Genomic DNA, 25,296 nt, shown 5'->3' with positions numbered 1-25,296 from the left:
AGAAAGAAAAATGCTTGGAAATCTTTTTGCAATGATATCGACAATACGGCGGAAATGTCTCAACCTAGGAAAATAATGGCACAATCGGTGCATAGCATTGGATACCTTCAGAAGCCAGACCCCAGCTCGACGGTATCCAGTGAAGAGTCTTTAGGCCAAATCACCGGGACCAGAAGGTTTATTCCCGGTTCAAATACCGCAGTCGCAGAAATACATAATTGACTGGCTAGTACATTCCTTCGTTATGGAGGAAAGTCAAAGTAATGATAACAAACCAAAGACGGGCAAAAGTCACAAAAGGTCACATACAAATCCAAAGGATTTTAGACCAATTACTCTCTTTTCATTCCTCTTAAGCACGTGGAAAGGCGAAATACACATAACATACACATAAGAAACAAACTAAACACAGAAAAATAGGATGTTTCGCATCATGCGTATTCCAAAGGGAAATCCACAGAAACAGCACTATGCTCAGTGGTAGCAGAGATTTAAAAATCTCTGGAGGTCAAAGAATACACTCTAGTTGCCTTTTTAGACATAGAAGGTGCTTTCAATAACATCCAGCTTAGGGTCATACTGAGCGCTTTTAAAGATTTGGACATCTCTGAACCCCTTAGAAAATTAATTGAACAGATGCTTACGAGAACTTCAATAACTTGAACGCTGGGAGCTTCAACGATATGGAGATCTGTTCAAAGAGTACATCTCAAGGAGGCTGATTAAATTTGTGATAGATCTAGAAAGGAAGGGGGAAGAAATGTGGGGCCCAAATGTGGACTAACACCTCGCTTAACGCATGGGTTCTTTACAGCAGTTGTAAGGTAGGTTATGACATACATTATATTGGTATGGTGGCCAACTTTCGTTGTAGATTTACGTGAGTACCTGCCGGCGACGGCCTTACCTCACGGTGTTCAAAAACACAACGTATCAATACAATGCGTTGATCAGCGCCCCAAACAATACGAGCTTTTTGCAAGTATTTATTTGGATACCAGTGGCAGTGTGTCTGGGTCCACACTACCATCTTGGTGTGATTCGAGGCCGACCTAAAACCTCTTCCGTTTTCGGGTACGGCACCCAGTTACTTGTGCAACTTCTTTTTTCGAACTGAAAATTCAGTTCTTCCAGCATTTAGGTTTAAACCACAGCCACCACGATACTCCCCAAAGGGCCGAACCCAATGAGCAGATTGAACAGAAGTCCAAGGGCTTTCTGCTCCCCGTGGTACCGGAAAGTCTCCGGTCAGACTGCGTAGCCTAAACTACTGCCAGTTGAGCTCCCCATTACTCAAATGACTGGTGACATTTGTCGCTTGAACTTCAAATGTCTTTTTATTCGCTTTTTTCATTTAAAGTGTTTCTAATATCAGTTCAAGCTGAGTATTATAGCACTATTACTCCACATTCTATGCTGATATTACTGTGCAAAGTATATAATAACAATCATAGTGCATATTGGCTTTTAGTCGCCTTTTACGACAGGCATGCCTTGCCGCGGGCATATTCTATCCCCTGCCCGCAGGGGTGGTATGGTGGCCAGTAATTAAAAAGAAATACGTATGATAGCGTATGATAAGTCATAATCTTAGAACAACGCCAAGTCAGGGACTAAACGTCATTTTACATTTACTGCCAACAGACTTGTTCTATAAGCAACTGGCAGCGAAGTCAGCTCTTAGACTAAGGGACTCCTCCCAATAGGTCGTCTGTAATAAGGGGCATTCTATGGTATTAAGTAAGTTCCCATTTCTAGCGATTACCACGGTTTTTCGAAATTCTATAGAATCGAAACTTATTCAGTCCACAATATTACGTTCCCTTCCAGAGAAGAGTGGGAAAGGGGCGAGATGGGCATGGACGCAGAGATAAGCAGCTATACGGATGGATCCAAGCTAGCTAATCGAGTGGAAAGTGGTGTCTTTTCAGCAAAATTCGATACCAAAACCGCATTCTGTTTATCAGATCACTGCAGTGTCTTTCAAGCGGAGATCACAGCAATCAAAGAAAGTGTTGTTGTTCTGACAAGGAGTGTGCTTACAACAAGGAGTATATATACGGATAGCCAAGCGGCTTTGATCGCTGAAGTCTCCTAGGCTTTCGCTAAAGATAGTTAAATTGCCTTGATCTCTTAGTGGATCTAACATCCTATTTCACGATAAACTTGCAATGGGTTCCAGGGCATAGTGATATCCCTGGTAACTGTGAAGCAGATGATTTAGCCAGAACAGGCACCACCCTACAATTAGACTCCGAAAAAGAGGGAATTTTTATGATCTTGGCCACCTGTAAATATTTAATCAACGAACAAGTTATAAATTTAGCTGAGTCTCGCTGGAGTCAATACCTGACTTGCTCTATAAGCAGGCAAACGTGGCATTAATGGAAAATAGGCTGCACACGCCGACTATTAAAATTCAAAAGGGATGACATAAGAACTCTAGTAGAAGTGCCAACAGGTCACTGTCTAATTGGCAGACATGCCAGAAAACTAAGTGCACCATACAATGATTATTGTAGAAGCTGTCAGCACGTAGAAGAAGAGGAGACATATAAAACATATTCTGTGCGAATGCAAGGCTCTACACAGAAAACGAATCTTCGAGGAAGGGACGACGTTTTGGAGGTTGCATAAATAAAAAATTGTGTACTGATAAAATTCATCATAAGCACGGGGTTATTCAGAGAGGAGACAATAGAGTGAAGGAACATTAGTCCCCCGTGGTAACACAATGGACCTCCTATAGGCCCAGTTGCGTCGTCAAACAGCCACACTACTGACCTACCTCCCTCAATTATAAGTTAACTAATTAATATGAAAATGGATGTAAAATGCAGATGATAAAATATCACAAGTTAAAAAGAGTTTGGGTAACTTTTTTGATTCACTCTTAAGAGCGTGATAAAAAATAATGACACTTAAACCATCCCTTAGTATTTTATTTAATTTATAAATAAAAATATTGTTGTATTGAATAGCATATTTTTATTATTTTAACTCACCTCCCTGGTCGTCCAAGGCCACTAACGTACGAATTCCAGCTTCTTTGCTCTGTTTAATAAAAAGTAATAAATTTTAGATTCCTACAATGTATCAATATAAGATGGCTTAATTCTAAGGGAGAGACTCTAAGATCGAATATACCTTGAATTGTGACTAATATTGAAAGTATTACACTTAATAAATACAAATGAACAGCTTAATTTAATTTATGTACACATGTAATTTTATGTTGTGGCCAAGAATTTAGCTTTATTATATAGATAAAGGGTTGCCACTATATCTTACAACTGATAAACCGATTAATTCCGGCGACGGTGTCGCAGCGGATGTGGTGAGTCGCGCGAACCAAACCATTATTTTGTGAATAAATTTGCACGCTTCACAAACACTTTTCAGATGTAAGTCTGCTTATTATAAAATTGCAAACCAAACTGAGTATAAATCAAGTAACACCTGCCCTTTCCTGTTAATAGTATATCGGTATGTCAAAACTGGGTTGAATCGGATCAATATTTTCCTTAGAAATGAAAATCCAAAAAATGAAAAATTAAGGTAACAGAGTTTTCACTGGGTGCCGGCCACTGCTTTATTCCCCATATATCGGACAATATGTGAGCTATCAAAATTAAATTAAGTGAACCTGTTTTTTTCTTAACGGTGCATCTTTGGGCCTAAAATGGTTTAAATGGGGTTAAAACTTGCCTTAGTCCTCATATAACTAGCATCAGGATTTTCAAACATCCGGTTGACTTTAACATACTCCTTGCATATTGTTGATGGTATGTAAGTACCTTAAAGAAACTCAGAGAGCATCTGTTTCTAATTAATTAGATGTAGTAATGCCAAAAATAGATAAAATCGGATCAAGACTACACCTATCTCCCATATACATACTTAATAAAAGATTTTTAAACTTAACTATAACTGAATGTATAATATTGGATATACTTTACTTTTATGCCGAAAATAAGTGAAATTATATTATACTATGTATACTAATTTCAGTTATTATTTCAGTTTATTACCTATAATGTAACTTAATAAAATACCAAATTTGTGTGTAATTCATTAACGCCGAAAATAAGTGAAATTATATTATACTATGTATACTAATTTCAGTTATTATTTCAGTTTATTACCTATAATGTAACTTAATAAAATACAAAATTTGTGTGTAATTCATTAACGTTCGTCGAATAATGAATGTCTAATTTCGCAACATTTTTATACTCTTACAACATGTTGCTGCTGATTGTAATAGTTTTGTTCACCTAAAGGTTTTTTTTATTACCTCAAAACAATCGAGTTAGATATAGGATTATACCACATAGAGCTTGGCTTAAAAGCTTTTGCGCTCGAAATGAAAAAATACGGTCAATGATGATCCAATAATTATATGCCATCCCTATTATGCCTATGTAATGACTTTCCAAAAGCTCTGCAAAATACCCGTCTACGGCTGTAATAGCTTCTTCATTCAACGAAAAACACTTTCCACGAAGGACTTGTTTCAGGTTTCTGAAGAGGTAATAGTCGCTGGGAGCCGAATCTGGTGAATACGGTGGATGCTCAAGAAATTCGTATTTCAATCCCTTGAACTTTGTCATTGTTAAAAAACATTTGTGAGCAGGTGCAATGTCTTGATGAAAAATGATTTTTTTGTACTGCAAACTAGGTCTTTTCTCACGAATTTTTTTTCCAAATTGATCCAAAAATTCTGAAATAATATTCAGAGATGCAGATAATCAATCAACAAAATTCCTTTTGCATTCCAAAAAACTGATGCCATGACCTTCTACGCTGATCGTTGGGACTTGGAGCTAAACAACCAACTTCATTCCACTGTAAACGTTCTTGTTTCAATGTAGGATCATGGTGGTAAATCCAAGTCTCATCCATATTTATAAAACGACGCATGAATTAGGTTTTATTCTGCTTAAAACGCTCCAAATTATGCTAAGAAGTTTGCTTTCGATCCAGTTTTTGTTGAATTCTTAACGTGTGCGTAAATTTACTTGACGGATTTGACAGAACTGCAAAGCTCAACATTAATATGAGCCTTGTACGTTTTGGAGAGTAGTGGTGAGTATGGTACCACCCATTGATTGTCAATTTCTAATTGGCTAGAATTTGACGTTCTCATATAATGGATAACCATCAATATCAGTAATGGTATCGTTTGTGAATTTCTTATTAACATTTTTCTTACATTTTCCATTTTCCATGCATGGTGATGTCAAGTTAAAAGCTCCACACGGTCCATGAATCATATGATTTGTAGCAATATTAAATAATTCTTGATCAATTGAAGAATCTGGAATTTCAATTTTATGAACTTTATCTTCAAGCCAAACTAAAATGTGAGCATGAGGTAAGCCTCGTTTCGGCCACTCAATTAAATACAGTCAACAACACGTTTTGCCAAAAACTGAATATTTTACAATAAAATCAATCAAAGATAGCAACTTTTGTTTAAACACTCGTGCAGTAATATCGTGACGATGTATTGATTGTTGACCTGGTAATAGTAAAGACAGGATTTCCTCCCTGTTTCCTCCCAATTTGGATTACACGTAAATGTTATAAACAAATCTGGACGACCGTAATGACGTACATAAATCATTGCATCCTGTATGTATTCTTGCATGTTTCGTGGGCTACCTATACAGCTGGAAGGTAAGATAACAGCACGGACGATTTCATTGGTGTTTAAACTTCCATGGACGTTTCTAACAATAGCATCTCGTAAGTAAATGTAATCCTCTGATCGTAGTTTAGCTTGGTTTAACCGAATGAATCGCAAACGTTCGCTTTCAATCTTAGCAAACATATCCACAACGTAGTGATGATACAATAGACGATATCGAGGGACATAGTTGTGCTGATCATGTCTAATCATTATGCGATACGCATAATAGTTCATTGAACTAATTTTTTTATTTAATTTATTACCATTGACTGGATCACACTGTTTAATGTTGATATGATATCCACCTTGTCCATGCGAGAATATCAGTGTGTACTGGAGTACATCGTACGAACGATGTAAATCTGAAATTATACTCACTGAATTATCTCGGGGGTAATTTTTATGGATCTGTTGTCAACTGGATCACCGACCATAATAGCAACTTCATCAAGGGTTGGTGCATTGAATCTACCGGCGTGTTCTCCCAAAGGTACTTGGTCCGCTTTGATGACAATTTGATAATTGTCACTTTGTAATTATGGTGACACTCTTTTAAACAATTGAACTAATTGATTACTGTTCTCCAAAAATAATTCTAATGACAATACAATTGCTCTCTCTTCTGCTTGTTTAATGAAACTATACTGGCATCGAGTTGTTACACGTTCTTCACAATTGCTAATAAAATAGATCTGAAGAAATTTTGGTTCTTCATTTAGCATTGGCATCAATGAACCAATCTTTTGGTATACCTGGCCTTGAATTATGAATGTTGCCTCTAAATTACGACCATCAGAACACAAATCACAACCTTTGGATGCTCCAAGCGACGTCATTTGGAAGCAAGAATTAACTTTTCGTGTCTTTCGCAAAAATAATTTTGATTCATTTGAAATGCCAGAAAGAAGGGATTTCATAGGTTCAGGTGGAGTAGGGAGTGGTGACAATACAACTTTTCCTGATGCGCAACACATGCCAGGTCTTTCATTGCGAAATTTTTACGCCTGACAATAATTGCATATTTTGTCCATCGCATCAATAGTAACTTTTGAATCAACCGAGTAATTGATGTCTGGTTCATAATTAAATGCAAGTCGAACAAATGATCCGCGTGTTACAGCACGGTTGGTCCGATGGTTTTCTAGGTTTTGTTCTCTAAATGAATCTATGTGTTGTTGACGTGCCACCCTGATTCTCAATGCATTTTCTTGTCGACGATTATCACGCTGTGCTCGTGATTCTCGGGCACGAATTTCAGCTGTGCAAAATTTTTTGAGCTGCATTTCTGCTCTCTGTTCGATTTATTTATGAGCTCTTTCAACACGTGTACATCGAGTCTTTTTGCTACGGGTATTAAGGTTAGATTTTTTGAGTGGCATTTGTCTAAAAATAGTAATTGAAGTTTGCTCTGTGAAGAATTTCGTTTTAGGCGCCTTCTGTTCCAAACTTATGGAACCGACGATTAATAACAATAATCAACGTTGATTATCAGTTTATTATAAAATATTGAGCGCATTAATTAAAGTAATTAATATCCTATTATTTAAGTTGCACCAAGCACATGGATATGCCAACTTTCATATATGTAAGTTGACTCGTTTTTGAGTTCATTCGGAACATTCACACAGATACTGAAGTTTTATATATAATAAGATTTTTTATAATATACAAGTATATTTGGATGTATTTACAATCCTGTAAATTAGAATTAAAAACAAAATATTCGAAGTTACATACGCAACGAAGACAACATGAAGAATGATTTGAAAGAAACGACTTTATGTGGCATAGGCAAAATAAAACATGTATAGAGCAGAGAATGTAGATTATAGAGAAGGTTCACAGTGCGGCCATTAGCAAAATATTTCACTTTTCGCAGGGGAACTGAAAACGATGAGCGTGTTTCACCACTTTGGGGAGAGGTACTGAAAACGATGAGCGTGTTTCACCAAATGACCACAATTAACATCAGGGGACTGAAAAATAGCAAAATTGAGCATTTTCAATGTTAATTGAGAAAAGTAATGCTAATTTCAATGTTAAGAAATGTACGCTTACAGATTCGTATATTTACAATGCGCAAACGACTTTGCATATAATTTGAAGATATTCTGCCTATACAGAAGCCTAACGAATCGTGCTACAAAATTAAAGCGTAATAAGTTTATTTTTAGTCAACGCATACATTAATTTTTTTTATTGCATAGAAAATTTTATTTTATTTAAACAATTAATTTTTCCTCCATGCTCAACCACGCATATGCGACACCTAATTCGAGATTGCCTCAATTATCTATTGAATGGACTGCTTCAGTTCAGTCAGATTTCTGGGTTTGATTTTGTTCGTCTCTTGCTTAACATAACCCGATAAGAAAAGACCAAGCGGTCGCAAATATTCTTATACATATATATATGTATAATTATATGTGCATGTAAACAAATATGAAAGTACCCATTATAATTGTTAATTTATCTACATACAACTATGTATGTAAATATGTACACTCATTGTTTCATGGGAAATCAGAACCATACACACTCTTACAAACATACATCGAACATGGCAAGTGCAAATCAACCCCTATTCATATACAACGTAAATAGCATGCTTAAATGGAAACAAAGTCAACAAGTCATGTGCATTTATATATATACGGGCAGATGTGTGTACAAAAAATTCGAATATTTACATACGCACATTCTTTGACAAATACATTCAATCCCGGTTAAGTGCCAAAACCAAAGATGAAGATTTTTTTGTGCTTTGTGGTACATAAGCGATTGTGGTACTTAAGGAGTGATACCAAAAAAAATTATTTCTATGTATTTAAAAAAAATTACCGTTTTCCTTAAAAAATTAAGAAAAAAAACGTGAGATGCAGCAAGACACAGGCAGATAAGAGGGATTGGAGGAGTGATACTTAACCGGGGTTTACTGTATATATAAATCAGAGGAATATTGAATGTTTTCTTTAAAAAGTTTCTTGAATTGTAAATCGACAAATATACTATGTTGTCACTTTTATTCTAAAATATTTTAATATTCATATTTGAGGGGTTGTCACTTTTCCCTTCTAGAGGAAATATCAGAAATTTGTTCAATTTATGATTTTTAGCTTTTGCCATCGTCGTGAAAAGATGCTTGTGGGCAAACGCTTGCATGTGTGCCAGCGTTCATGAATGAAAATGTTGTTGTTATGTGATTTACTACAAATTTGAGCTTCACCTATTTGGCTGACATATTGACTTGTGACGATTGTTGTTTTTGTAAAACAATGTTTGTAGTTTTTACGGGAGACATATTTACATGTGTACGCACACACATATGTAGGTTGGTTTGTGTATGCATTACTTATTTTGCGCGGTCGTACGCATATTTGTACATACATACTTACATATAGAGCAGTGCGCTCACATGTTTTCATTGATAATTGATAATATTATATATTATTACAAGTATATTATATAATATATCATATTGATGTACATATGTACATATATAAATTATTAATTTTGTAACAACTGAAATTAGAAAATTGTAAAAATAGTAAAATATCATTTCTTGCATAATCTTTCACATTTTATCAATATAGCATTTGTGCAAAAAAATCATATTTTATCAATTTTTCATCATAAAAATCGTTTATATGGCAAAAAATAATCATACATATGCGTAGAGGCATTTGTATTTTTTGTTTTCTCATTCATTTCGCTTCATTTTTCTCTTTATGTTGGGAGATACGTATTTTGTCAGAGAACGTTGTTATAAATTCTCATTTCTGTTAACTAACAGCAAATACTACAGAAAATGGTGAACTCGTTGATCTCAAATTTTCAGCCAACCAATCGAGCATCATACAAAATTCAATTTGCTTCTTCTCGTTGTTCTAAGTTCTCTGGCTCAGCTCTGCTCACGCGCCACTGTTAAAATTTCTCCTTCCGAGCCAGATGTGATGAAGTCCACTATTAAAATCTTGTTTGGTTTTGACAATTCTCACGCTGGTCCGCAATTGAACCTTCTCTATAATATAAGTTCTCTGCATACATGCTTCTCTACACAATGGCTTTTCAGTTTGTATGAAAAACGTAATTATGGAGAGACAAATATAATTTAAGCATATACAACCGTATATTATAGAGTGTGGGTGCCCGTAAGCGAGACGAGTCTATTAACTCACGTCAAGTTTTTCTGTTATTCCTTTTCATAACAAACTAAATTCTTTGCAGTTAAAATAAATACATATATATAAACGTAACTTAAATATTTGGGCGACAAAAGAGCCAATGTTATAATACACAAGAAATTACCTTTTTATACAGCTGTTTACGAATAAAGGGGGAAGTTTTCGAAAAAAATAATTTTATGGGGGAAACTTTAGTATACCATCCCACGATTTCAGGGTTAAGAGGGGTATGATTGGATATAGGAATATATTATAGCCGCCGGAAACGTATAGTTTTCGAGATATTTGCACTATAAGTTGAAAATTTCACAAATTTTATTTTACAATTTCTCAATTTATACAATAGTTAATTTTTTTTTTGTACTATGCACTTATTAAAACTAACACTTCATTTTTATGTTTCTACATATTTATTTTATATTAATTATTTTAATTTGTGCTTTAAATAAGCATTTTCTTCTTACACAATTTTCGTTATATGCACAATAACAAATGGGTTCCATGTTGACAGATAATAAGTGTAAAAGTGTTTTTAAAAAAAAAATTCTGAGCTAATTTTTTAAATTGATTGTTTTTACTTTTTTTCGCCTCTAAAATTTTTCCGCCCACACTTGTGTATATTTTTTTAAAATTATTTTATTTATTTTTTTATATAAAACTAATATTTTGCTTTTTCCAAAGATGCTATTAAAAAAATATGGAGGGCGTACTTCCAGTTCATATTCAAAACCAGTACAAAAAAAAAGTTAACGCAATGGATAGCCACTACAACGCAGGGAACAGTTCAACGGGTAATTCCTTTAAATTTACATACATAAATAATACTTACAGGTTTCGTTACTTTTTTCAGAATTTATTTAGAAAGCAGTATGCTGTCAGCATTGCGATGTTTAAGAAAAGAAAATTGACGACCTTAATGGCAAAACAGCACAACTAGAAGCAGCAGTAATGGATGCAATTGCGAGGCAAAAAGTGGCTACTGAGCAACTGGTGCGTGAGAAATCGCAAACCAATCCAAAAATACTTCCCGATATTTGTCCGCAAAGATATATATGTAAGTTATATATTTTAAAAACATTTAACACTAATTTTCGTATAATAATACTATTAACTGCTTTTACTTTTATTTCAAGAGAAATCATTTCCTCTGTTTTACAGTCCAATATGAAGAATTTACCACGCATTATGCAAAAGAAAGTCATACAGCTAACAAATGTTGACGGCTCCCATGAAAAAATTGGGCTGAAGACTTTCCCAAATTTTTTTCAAATTTTGACAGGTGCAATATCCAAACTACCTTGATGCCTGAAATGTGCCGAAGGAAAGGTCTACATTTTGAGACGGCAAAGCTCTTTAAAAACTGTATAGGGAAAAGCAAAAACAAAAGTAATTGAACTAATTTCAACATTTTTTAAACTTTTAACTAGTTTTAAATATTGCATTTTCTTATGATCTAAATGTACAAATGAATTTATGTTTCAAACTTTAAGATTTAATGTATTAACGATTCTAACCGCAGAAATGTACAAATGAATTTCAGATTTAAACTTATTTAGTATTTTTATAGCCTAAACGGAGTATATGAAGTTTGCCAGGAAGTTTGTAACACCCAGAAGGAAACGTCGAAGACCCTATGAAATATATACATAAATGATCAGCATGATTAGTTGAGTTGATTTAACCATGTCCGTCTCTCTGTCCGTCTGTCTGTCTGTATATATACAAACTAGTCCCTTAGTTTTTAAGCTATCGATCTGAAATCTTGCACCTGTACTTTTCTCACTAAGAAGCTGCTCATTTGTTGGAACGGCCGATATCGAACCACTACAGCATATAGCTGCCATACAAACTGAACGACAGGAATCAAGTTCTTGATATTTCGATAAGGTATATAGGAGCTAAGGGAAGTACTGAGAAAAGAGACTCTTCTCGAATCGCAATAATATATCTCATATTCGGTAACTGGGGGCGTAAACAGTTACGGTATTGAACATTTTTAGACTCAAGATAGTATGCCTCAAAGGCATTATGTGGGCGGTGCCATGTCCAATTTCGACATGAACTCCCATAAAACTACCTAGTACCATCCAGGATGTAAAATGTATTGCTTTATTGCACTTTTAGTAGTTTTTAACAAAACTGATATATGGGGAGTGGGCCGGATTATCATCCGAATTCATCCATAGACGCGAGAAATATTCATGTGTTTCTATGGAATTCTTTTGATTTTTTTCACAATTTAATTTCATCTAATGCACTTATGTGCTTCTTACTACATCTCATTTTATCAAATCCAATTTATTTCCTTTCATATCTCATCTTTGACTACCTGCCAAGAACCATTATATTTGGTAGCAAGTTTAAGTTTATCGTTTATTTTTAAACGGCTGTAAAATTATCAGTCTCATTCTACACACTACATGACATGGATCAAGTTTAAGATGTCGCTTTTAATTTTTTAAGATTGCCAACCTATGTATATTATATTCGTGATGTACATTTTTCGAATGTACATCTATTTGAAATATTATATATATATTATTCTCCGAAAATTTCAAGTTGATCCCTTAAATAGTTATGGAGCTATCAACGTATTTGTAACAATTTTTTTAAATCGCTGTCATGGGCTCCCAAAACCTTAAATGCATTTTTCTCGAAACGCTGTTTTCAGAGTCGGTGAGGAATATTATTTTTGACAATCATTTCGATTTTTTAAGCCAAAATTTTCACTATTCCTTTGATCATTACCTGTATTCATCTATCACAATACTACATTTCATTGGTATTTGGTTTCAGATAGTTTGTCGCCGAAATATCTTCCTCACTGCCAGACACCTTTTTCCGGAGTACTTGTGGAGATCGGCTATAGGAACAAGGGGATCCAGTATTTTTTTAATATAATCGCTGATTCTAAAAGTATATTAAATTCTCTTTAATTTTTTTTAAGTCGTACAATAAAATGCCGCTTTAATAAAAATTAACAATAATAAGCATTTTTTGGTCTTGCAAGTAACCCCTTAAACTTTGTCTATCTACTATATCGCTATTTTCTTTATTTATTGGCAACATGCCAAAAAGTTTAGAATCTTTACCATGGTTGGCTTGTTTCTACGGCGGTTAATATACTCTTAAGTATCCTAGCCATTTATGGTACTTGAGCCTGTAACAATCAGCTGATTGATTTTTTTTGAAAAAAAAACTCAAGGAAACCGTAGCCAGCAAAGCAACGGCCTTGATTCGCTACTATTCGGATAGGCCTAGCCTAAATAAGGACGATATTAATTTCGATATTTGGATGCAACTTTCTGTGCCTTTGTTCAAAGAAAGGTAAAAGTGAACATATTTGTAGAAGACATCTACTAGGAAAATGATGTATTCTTTTTTATCAACACCATGGGACTGACAAAAGGGGAATCGCAGTTCATCAATTTTACACCTTCACTGTCTTTTTGTGTTAATATATTAATCATATTTCGAGTTTCCTTATGAGCCTTTGAAACAGCTACCAGTGTTTAAAACATCTTCATTATAAGACAAATTTAGAAAATAAACTTTTTTGCTTTATGAATACGAAATTGATCATTGTGCATTGTTACACCGAAGCCCTGACCTAAGATCTCTGGACAAATCATAACGTCATATTTTAGATATTTATCCATAACCACATGTAACAAAATAGTCAATATAACTATACATATTATTCAATATTTACATTACATAAAATTTATTATATACTTCTCGCATTAATTAAAGGAACAAAAAAATTGTGCAAATTTTTTGCCAATTTTCAACAGGCTGTATTTCAGTGAAAAATGGTCGTACAGGAAATAAAGAAACCTTGATTTTGAAGCCTGAAGACTCTAGTCTAAGAATTTTTTGGGTAAAAACTTTTTTGAGCCCCAGTAACCATGAAATTCTTAGATAAAGCACGAAAAAAATATTTTCAAAATGTTTTTCATTTTTGTTTTCGCTCTACGGGCATGAAACAAATTTTTGAGCTAAACCAATGTATAGGTCGCATAGCCTGTTAATTCAGCTTCAATTTGATTTTAGCAGAAGTCAGATACGACCATTTGTCTTCGAGATATCGAATTTTGAATGCAAAAGGATCCTTTTTCACTCAACTGCCGATATCTCTGAAACTACTGGTCGCCTGGCAAGTAGACGGGCGGTTTAGTTTTCTTCACAAAATTTCCTACAAAAATCTGTTATGGTTGATTAAAAAAAATTTTTTTTCCACCTGAAACGGTAACGTAAAAAAACAGCAAAAAAATGCCATTTTCTCCTTATTTGGTTAATCGACTGTGTCTTCGACAATATTGAGGCAAAAGCTTAGGTTAGAAGAAAATTTAATAGTCTAATGTACCTCCAAGACCCCCTTTAGTTTTTAGACCGATCGGTTCAGCGGTTTACCCGGACCGATTGATTGAAATTTTGAAAAAATTAAGGGAACAAGATTTTGTTTCTTAAATTTGACCTAATCTTTTTCAAATTCAATAATTCAGTTTTTTTTCGACTTTTTACTCAATTTTGAGATTTTTGAAGATTGAGTATCAAAAAAGAAATCCAAAATTTTTTTTTCAAAAATTCGAAAATTTCGAAATTTTTTTTGGAAAATTTGAAAAAACTTGAAAACAATTTTTTTCGTTTTTAAGAAATTCAAAGTTTTTGACAAACGTTTTGATTGAGCATTAGCGTTATCCAAAGCATACCACGTGGAGGTTGCACGGTCGGATTTAAGCTTCTTTTGTGCTTACGCACGTGTATTAATGATTTTTAGGAAAAATGAGACCCCGTGGTTCGTCAGCTCCACAGTATTTTGCGACTCCAAACTCATTTTCGAAAGTGTGTGTGTGAGTGTGTGTCTCGTATTCAGTACCCAGTGTTTCCGCCTCTACTCCTAATTACAGCTTGCAATCTTTGTCGCATATTCGAAATGCAATTTCGGATCATTTGTTAAGGGATCTGGCGCCAAATTCTTATCAAAGCGTTCTCTAATGCTGGCAAATTATTCATATTCGGAAATTGCAGCCCAAACCATCACCGAACTTCCACCGTAAGAAACTACGGGACGAATGAAATGTTGTTCATAACGTTCACCTGTACGACTCGAGGTCTCCGGTCGTTACCATACAGGCAAAACCGAGACTCGTCAGAGAAAAAAACGTTGTTCCAATTTCTCATTTGCCAGTTTACATGGTGGCGAGCATACTGCAGACGAGCTCTACGATGTGCAACGGTCAACATCGGTCCACGAGCAGCAGTTCTAGCACGGAGTCCAGATTCGCGAAGACGATTTCTGACTGTTGATCGAGAAATGTTTCGCGGCTGTCGTTGTCGTTATTGTTGACGGTTTGGGAAGTTTCGAGCGATGACGTTGGCTGGAGCAAAAGGGTCCTGGATAGCCTGTCGAATGATTGCTCGGTCATCTCGACGAATCGTTGCTCGATGGCGACCTTGTCCAGCACGTCGTTCATATCCGTTTGTTTCCAGAAATCGATTGTAAGCACGAGACACAACCGAAGCACTTACACCGAGTTGTTCACCTACCTGCCGATATCTGTACCCCCCCTGAACAAGAGTCACAAGCCGAGCGACTTCTGGGGCAGATAAATGTCGCTTGGGAGGCATTATGGCACGGATCAAATTTTAAAATCTGCTATTAGTAATTTCTTCTTTTAAAATATCGAAAAAGGGTTAGTTTTGAAAAAAACTGTTTTGTAACGCGTAATGGCACGTAAAAAAAATCGCTGAGAAAATAATCGTTCTTTCTCAAAAGAAGCGTAAATCCGACCGTGCAACCTCCACGTGGTATGCTTTGGATAACGCTAATGCTGGCGGTGAATCAATCATCAATCAATACGTTTGTCAAAAACTTTGAATTTCTTAAAAACGAAAAAAATTTTTTTTCAAATTTACAAAAAAAAATTTCGAAATTTTCGCATTTTTGAAAAAAAAATTTTGGATTACGCGGTTACAAAAAAAGCTTTGTAGCCCAGCTTTTTTTGTAACCGCGGAAATATCGAAAAAGCGAAATATTTAAGCGAAGTTGTAACAGCGATAAAATACAAAGGGCCGAGTAATGATGCTATGTGTGGTCAGTTATTAGACTAACTTTATTTGCAAAATTCTTCTACTTAAATAATATTCTAAGCAATATTGCAATACCGTTCAATACATAATTTCCGCTAAGTACATAGTTTCGTTTTCTATTATTGCATATATACATAAGTATGTAAGTTATATAAAAACAGTTTATAAATAGAGAATAATCCAAGTACATACTTTACTCTATTGCTCCTTCGTATATAATGTAGTTATTAACAAAAGAGAAATATAACAAGTAAGGAAGGGCTAAGTTCGGATGTAACCGAACATTTTATACTCTCGCAAAGTCAAATGGTATACTCGTTTGAGATTTCTTTGTGGATTGACTGATATTTTCGGTAGAAGGTCAACTATAGGCACTGGGGTCCACATATTTAGTACTTAGGGGTTTGAACAGTTTTGGTTCGATTTAGACAATTTTTGGCCGCAAGGTGGCATACTTTAATTGCATTATTCACGCAAAGTTTTACCCCGATATAATCATTGTTACCTGATTTGCATAGTGGAAAGTGAAAGAATCAGATGGAATTGAAAATGGTGTTACATGGGTAGTAAGCGTGGTTGTAGTTTCATTTCCCATTTTCGCACTATAACATAGAAACATGAAAAGAACGTTATGCACCGAATTTGGTTGAAATCAGTTGGGCAGATCTCAAGATATGGGTTTTCACCTAAAAGTGGGCTGTGCCACGCCCACTGACTAATTTTGAACGCGGTTCCTATAAAGCCAATTTATACCATCTCAGAGATAAAATTTAATGTCTCTGGCGTGTTTAGTGCTTGATTTATCGCGCTTTTAGTAGTTTTTAACAGTACCGTTATATGGGGAGTGGGCGGAGTTGCCACCCGATTTCAACTATTTTCACACCGTCAATAGAAGTGCTAAAAACATTTGCTTCTAGTGAATTTTGTTATTATAACGTTAGCGGTTTAGAAGATATGCACATTAAGCCTATTAGAGGCGGGACCACGCCCACTTTAAAAAAAAAGTTTTAACTGCAGATGCCCCTCCCTAATGTGATCCTGTGTACCAAATAACAGTCTTGTATCTTATTGCGGAGCTTAGTTATGGCAAGTTATTTGTTTTTGATTAATGGCGTTTTGTGGGCGTGGCAGTGGTCCGATTACGCCCATCTGCAATACCAACCGTCTCACGGTACCAAGAAACATGTCTAGCAAGTTTCATAAAGATATCTCAATTTTTACTCAAGTTAGAGCTTGCACGGACGGACGGACGGACGGACAGACAGTCACCCGGATTTCAACTCCTCTCTTCATCCTGATCATTTATATATATATAACCCTATATCTAACTCGATTAGTTTTAGGTGATACAAACAACCGTTAGGTGAACAAAACTATTATACTCTGTAGCAACAGGTTGCGAGAGTATACAAAAATGGGAACGCAGCATTGCAAGAGGCTGCTTACATATTAAGCTTAGTACATGTTAAATGGGACTAGCTAATGTGCACAAACAAATATTCATATAATTGCGTGGACGAAAACATAGCGGTAGCATAAGTCTACAAAGCAACCGCAAGCAAGCAATAAATATGTAAGTATGTACACAATGCAAATACAATTATTAACTGAATTGAGGCGAATGACTTATAATGCTTGCCCTTGAATATTAGTCAAATAAGTAGAGATCAAGAAATAGCAAAAATATATAGAACATATGACCGTATAATGCATTGGTTCTCAATCGGTGACCCAACAAGTTTCATCACAAATTTCTATTAGTTCACTTTAAAAGATATACCTATTACAGTCGTTGCAAGTAATAGGATTTATATGCAACATTTTTATACTTTCGAAACATGTAGTACAAGTACAACAGTTTTGTTCAACAATGGGTGTAGCACCGCCCACATTTAGAGGAAATCACATATCTCAGGACCCAATCGAATTATTTAAACCAAATTCGATACATAAAATTATCGTAATGTTCCCATTTTACGGGTGCCTATTATTTAGGAAATAACATAATTTTAAATTCCATCTGATTCTTTTACTGAACCGAATATAAAGATTTTCGAACCTCCAGGTTACTTTATACCGCATATATCAGCTAATATGCGATTTATATTGTGAAAACTAGCGCGTTTTGCCTATAACGGTTCATCTTTGTGTCTCAAAGGGATAAAATTGGGTTAAAACTTGCCCTAGCCTCCATATAACTAATATCACTATTTTCGAACATCCTTCTTACTTTACTCCATATACATAAATATATGTGCATATGATGGTATGTGAGGTACCATTAACCAGAGAAAAGTAAAGAAGGTGCAAATTTGGTATGATGCTCGATTGGATGGCAAACAGAGCTGAAAAGCACTGAGTAGGAAATTCACCAAAAAAAAAGTTTTTTAACATCTAGAGGCTCGCTTTTAAAGTAAATTTCGAGTTAAAATTTTACTTTGTAAACATTTTTTGAAAAGTGTTCTAGAATCTGTGGAGAGTCCTTTCTGGCAAATTAAAAGTTATCAACTTAAAAATAACTTTGTGGTCATTATTGGATTTAAAAAAAGCCTTAAACGACAACATCCAAAAAAAAATACTTTTCCCTATTTATACCCCTCGTAACATGCCCAGCCGAGAAATATTGAAGAGAAACGATGCTGATATGTATGCCCAACCAGGGAATATTGATATGCCATTTGAAATATTTTAATTTTATTAATTTTTTGTTAAATTATTTTATGACAATTATTACTATATTATGAATTATTAGTATTAATTTAAAAATATTTTGATATATTTCTTAAAATAATAAATTAATTGTAAATTCCTTGCATGTGCAATGTACGAATATAAAGAATTGCGTTTTGCCGTCGGACATATTATATCAGCTTTTATTTTTTGCTTTCATGTCAAAGAGTCAAAGTGTCGAAGGACTGACGCGACGACAAAGCGTCACGACATTGTGTTATTGGTAGATAATCTGAGATGTGCCAAAAAAATAAACGAACGCTCGCCGATTGTCATCGCTTCCCTTGGCGCTCTAACAGATTTGATAACAAAGCATTGTAAATATGCATGTTTATATAAGTTAATGCCACATACGCTGGAATTAATTTACAAAACTTTATTGCCAAAACCTAAGGCTACAGACAGACTTGCACAACAAGCAGTATCCCGCGGTTAACCGATTCCGGGATCAAATGACACCACACGTGCATCCGCGCAAATGCTGAATCAACAACACCTTTGAGGACAGCGGTAATGTGACTTAAGTTCTAATTTTACTTTAAGAAACTTTTGTAATCAGTTCAAATTTGTAACTCTATAAATACGCGTCTCCCCGCGCGAAATAAGAAAATATTTTTCTCATAATAGAAATGTAAAAAAGTATAACTTTTATGAACATGCATACATATTGACGCAGATTTGTTGCCGGGTTGTCACTTTTCCCTTCTATAAGGAACATCAGAAAGTTGTCCAATATATAAATATATAATTTCTAGCTTTTGCCATCTTCGCGAAAAGACGCTAGTAGGCAAACGCATGCTCGGGGAGATGTGTAAGGCGTTTGCTTTTATGAAAGAAACCTTATTGCATGTGCGCCTGCGTTCATGAATGAAAATGTTATTGTTGTGTGGTTTACAACAAATTTAGGATTTCTCATTTTGGCTGCCACATTGATTTATGATGCTGCTCATGCTATTTGAGAGAATTGTTGTTTTTGTACAACAATGTTTGTATATTTGTCTATGGGTGACATACTTACATTTGTACGCATATATGTATGTAGTAATGTAGATTTGTGTATGCATTACTTTTTTTGCAATGTCATACATATAGAGCAGTGCGCGCACATGTGTTTATTGATAAGTATAATATCAAAAAATTCTATTCCTCCATGTGCACATACCAGAGAATGTTAATGAAGTCCATATTGATGTACATAGGTATGTACATACATATATTATTAATTTTGTAACAATTAAAACTAGAAAATTATTAAAAAAGTAAAAAAAAGTTTTTGCATAATCTTTCGCATTTTATCATGCCGAATTTGTGCATTTGATATGGTGCTCGATTGGACGGTTAACAGACCTAAAAACACCGAGTAAGGACTTCTCCATTTTCTAATGCATTCGCTATTATTTAGCAGAAATTAAAACTTTTAACAACGTTCTCTGGTACAAACAAGTATCTACCATCTTAAAGAGCAAACTAAAATATTTTGAACAAAAAATACAAATGCCACTTCACATACATATGTATGCGTGATAATTTTTTCTAAAATTAACGATTTTTATGACGAAAATTTTATAAAATTGGATGTTTTTTGCGCAAATGCGGAATGATAAAATGCAAAAAAAAAATATATAGCATTGTACTTTTTTAAAAGTTTTTAATCTTTTAAGTTCTCTGCTATTATTCCATGTTTGTATACATGGAGGAATAGAATTTATGATATTATCACTTATCAATTAATACAGGTTGGTTGAAAAGTTGGTTGGTCTCACCAAGAAATAGCTTTACTAGCTCAAATATTGTTTTTCTTAAGTTGATACATCTGTCGTGTGAACACATACAAAATTTCAGGTCATTCTGTCAATTTATTCTTTGTTTACAAGCCATTTGAAGTAGACGTGGCAGAGTATTTTTTTAATTTGGAAACAATTGAATATCGCGCAGTGATTATATTCTTTCTTTTGAAAGGTTTAAAAGCAAAGGAAATTTATGAACATATGTTATATGTGTATAAGGAGTCCTCACCTTCAAAACGCACCATAGAATTTCGGGCTGGTGAATTTGAACGTGGTCGTACTAGGCTTGCAGACGAACCACGCGAAGGACGACCAAAACCCGCATCCACACCAGAAATCATTGAGCAGGTTCATAATATTGCCAGTGAAGATCCAAGTTTAGACTAAGCGTGAAATTGCTAATGTCAAAGGTTTCATAGGACGATCGAGTACTTCATATTTTACATGGAGATTACATACGAAAAAGCTGTTTGGAAAGTGAGTGCCGCACACGTTAACAATTCAATAAAAACTGGATCGAAAACAAAAATTTTTCAGCATAATTTGGATAGTTTTAAGCAGAATAAAACCGATTTCTTGCGTGGTTTTGTACCTATGACTTCGATCTAGACTAGACTTAGAGCTACCACCATGATCCTAAATTGAAACAAGAACGTTTACTGACTGAAGCTGGTTGTTTAGCTCCAAAGCAGGTAAAGTCACAACGATCAGCAAAGAAGGTTATGGCACTGCTCTATATGAATGAATGTACAAATAAGTATGCGTATGACATTGCAAAATACATAATGCATACATAAATCTGCATACATATGCTTACAAAAGTAATTATGTCAGCCAATAGACAAAAATACAAACATTGTTGTACAAAAACAACAATTCTCTCAAATGGCATGAGAAACATCAGAAATCAATATGGCAGCCAAAATTACAAATCCTAAATTTGTAGTAAACCAGGCAATAACATGCAATAAGCTAAGTCGTTTCATTCATAAAAGCAAACGCCTTACACATCTCCCCGAGCATGCGTTTGCCTACAAGCGTCTTTTCGCGACGCTGGCAAAAGCTAGAAATTATAAATTGAACAACTTTCTGATGTTCCCTTCAGAAGGGAAAATTGACCATCTCGCAAACCCAGAAAATGTGGCAAAAGTGGCAACAAAGCTTTTGTCGATTTAAAATATTTAACAATTGTGAAATATTTTCCTCGCAAAAATCAATATGTACGTATGTTCATATATAAACATACATATTTACAATGATTTGTAGGCAAAGTTGTTAGAGCGGCAAGGGAAGCGGTGACAATCGGCGATTGTGTTCGTTAATTTTTTGGCGCATCTCGAATTTTCTACCAATAACACAATGTCGCTTTGTCATCGCGTCAGTCCTTCGACACTTTGACTCTTTGACATGAAAGCAAAAGACGTCAGCTTCGGTTATTGGTTCACCGTGTCAACGGAGATTTCACATAAAGCAATGAGTGTTCATATCTACATACATATGTTGTTTGTAGAGAGTTTATTTTAAACATGATATGAAAATGCCAACTGCAAAACGGAATTCTTTACATTCGTATATTGCATATCCAAGGAATTCCCTGGTTGAGAAAAGCTAACATGAAGCATGAATGTGAAATGCCGACGGCAAAACACAATTCTGTACTTTTGTGACTTCATAATGGTGTGAAGTAAATTAATTATTTTAAGAAATATATCACAATATTTTTATATTATAACTAATAGCTCATAAATTAAAGGGAATATATTTCAAATGGCATATCATTCACTGGTTGGGCATACATATCAGCATATTTGTACAGGTTCCTCGCTGTCAAAACTACGAGAAATGCTAGTTAAATTCCCCGGTTGAAATTTTACAAATGTTTGCCGTCGGCTCTGCACCTTCTCGTTCATTTACATTCTCTACCACGAGTACAAACAAATTTTCTAGAGTAATGTAGGATTGATTAAACCTAGGGGGGCATAATCGAGTAAAAATATATATACTTTGGGTAAAAAGTTTAAATAGATCAATAACATACAGTTAAATTAAAAAAAAACAAGTAAGGAAGGGGTAAGTTCGGATGTAAACGAACATTTTATACTCTCGCAAGGTCAAATGGTATACTCGTTTGAGATTTCTTTGTGGATTGGTCAGCTATAGGCACTGGGGTCCACATATTTAGTACTTGGGGGTTGAACAGTTTTGGTTCGATCTTCACAATTTTTGGTCACAAGGTGGCATACTTTAAACGTATTATTCACGCAAAGTTTTACGCCGATATAATCATTGTTGCTCGATATGCATAGTGGAAAGTGAAAGAATCAGATGGAATTGAAAATGGTGTTATATGGGAAATAGGCGTGTTTGTAGTCCGATTTCGCCCATTTTCGTACTATAACATAGAAATATCAAAATAACGATATGTACCGAATTTTGTTGAAAATGGTTAAGTAGATCTCGACATATGGGTTTTCACCTAAAAGTAGGCTGTGCCACGCCCACTGTCTAATTTTGAACGCGGTTCCTATAAAGTCATCTCATACCATCCCAGAGATAAAATTCAATGTCTCTGGCGTGTTTAGTGCTTGATTTATCGCGCTTTTAGTAGTTTTTAACAGTACCGTTATATGGGGAGTGGACGGAGTTGCCAGCCAATTTCAACTATTTTAACACCGTCAATAGAAGTGCTAAAAACATTTGCTTCCAGTGAATTTATTTTAATAGCATTAGCGGTTTAGGAGATATGCACATTAAACCTATTAGAGGTGGGACCACGCCCACTTAAAAAAAAAAATTTTAACTGCAGATGCCCCTCCCTAATGTGATCCTGTGTATCAAATAACAGTCTTGTATCTTATTGCGGAGCTTAGTTATGGCAATTTATTTATTTTTATTGTTTTTGATCAATGGCATCATCTGCAATACCAACCGTCTCACGATACCAAGAAACATGTCTACCAAGTTTCATAAAGATATCTCAATTTTTACTCAAGTTAGAGCTTGCACGGGCGGACAGACGGACAGTCACCCGGATTTCAACTCGTCTCTTCATCCTGATCATTTATATATACATAACCCTATATCTAACTCGATTAGTTTTAGGTGATACAAACAACCGTTAGGTGAACAAAACTATTATACTCTGTAGCAACAGGTTGCGAGAGTATAAAAGGTCGTGGGCAGCAAAGTACACGTGATGGAAGTGAATACTTCTTTACCGATTAATTGAGAGAAACAGAGAGTTATATTGTACATATTACAGGGATAATCGAAATAATAAGATGTGGTATACAAATTTAATATAATATTTGTTTCTTTTATTTGTGCATTGTGCATGTGTACTGCGGATAATATGGCTTTATGGTAACGGAAGTATAAAACATATGTTAAATAGTGTAGATTTATGAAGAATACAGCAAGCAACAGGCAAGGAGACCTGTACCGCCATGAGTGTACATAAGCAACGAACTTTATATGAAATACATGATATCCTCAATTTTTTTCGGTTAAGAGATATGTAGATCGCTCCGATGAAAATTTCTGTTCCGTTTGATAATTTACATTTACTCAAGCTAATATCTCCAATTTCAGTCAAACTTACTGTACGTATATATCATTGCGGTTGCAGCTCTCCGACCATGATAAAAATGTAAACCGTCATTTGTTGTAGTTATCCATAATCCTTCGATACTAGTTACACGTACCAGAGCGACATATACTAAAGATTGCGATTGTTTATTATCATACTCTGTATATTTTCATACCAACTTTATAAATGTCAGGAATTCACTCACTACCACCTTTTTAACATACAAGTATATGTTATAATAAGAATTTATACTTAGACTTCTTATTTTATAACAAAATATGTCAGAAAAATATATGTGGGCTTAAAGCCGAGCGGACGAGTTCGTCTCCAGATGAAGCGAGGTGACGTGAGGTTCGGAAAATTGCGTCTGCGAAACAACCGTGTCGCGCTGCTGAATCGAATAAAGTTGCGGAATGATGTTGATCGCAGTTGTTGTATGTCCGTAGCGTACAGAATCGGTCGTGTGTTGAATGTTAAGTAATCGAGTGTGTTTTTGCGAAAAAAAGGCGGCTGTCCTGTTGTCCATCCCTATTGTTGAGTGGGGTATTGTGCGGGTACGGTGTATTGTTTTGTGTGCGAGTGTAGTATCATCGACTATGCTGCTTTCCAATTTGGGGTGCATTGGTGATTATGTGATGGGCAGTATTTGGGTGCGCTTGTTTTTGTCGAGTAGAATGGTGTGTTTATTTACTGAGGCTTAGCTCATTTAAACATCCTAGGCCCCCTAGACAAATATTTGCCTAGTATTTGCAGTAAACGTTCCAGGTATCTCGACGTACTGCTGTTGGAGTAACAGAGCGCGCGGCATGCATGATTATGCAGTAGTGATATTATATTATATATTCATATTTATCTGTACTTGTAGGAAGCAATTTTGATTTTAAATGGTTATTATATATTTTGATTTGGGAGTTAGTGCGTTAGACAATCAACGTTGTTTGGCGTTTATTTGATTGTTGGTTGTGACGAATTTTTATTTGATTATATATTTTTTGTTTATTAATTTTGTTTGCGGTAATTTATTATTTCTTTATTATCGGCTTATAGGATAGCGACACCACGACTGGAAGGGGGATCTTGCGAGAGTAAGATTTGTGATTTACGGCTACTTTTTTAAGTGCATTCGCTGCTTTTACATGTGTTTCCCATATACCATCCAAATGATGAGCGGTCAAATAGATGCAATAAGAGCGATCTTTGTTTTTTGTAAGGTGCCAT

General features: G+C 35.0%; 1 protein-coding gene across 2 annotated transcripts in view; it reads right to left on the bottom strand.

The window, feature by feature from the left end:
* Nucleotides 1-25,296, bottom strand: part of Snap25 (Synaptosomal-associated protein 25kDa) — a 458,275-nt gene that overhangs the window by 233,160 nt on the left and 199,819 nt on the right. For both annotated transcript variants that reach the window (XM_070112956.1, XM_070112955.1), the window contains exon 4: nt 3,006-3,054. In XM_070112956.1, the coding sequence (XP_069969057.1) occupies nt 3,006-3,054 (49 nt within the window). The remainder of the gene's footprint in view (nt 1-3,005; nt 3,055-25,296) is intronic.

Source organism: Bactrocera oleae, chromosome 2, assembly GCF_042242935.1.
Source record: "Bactrocera oleae isolate idBacOlea1 chromosome 2, idBacOlea1, whole genome shotgun sequence".
NCBI lineage: Eukaryota > Metazoa > Arthropoda > Insecta > Diptera > Tephritidae > Bactrocera > Bactrocera oleae.
Note: the sequence above shows the minus strand (reverse complement) of the source record. Positions and strands in the feature narration are given on the sequence as shown.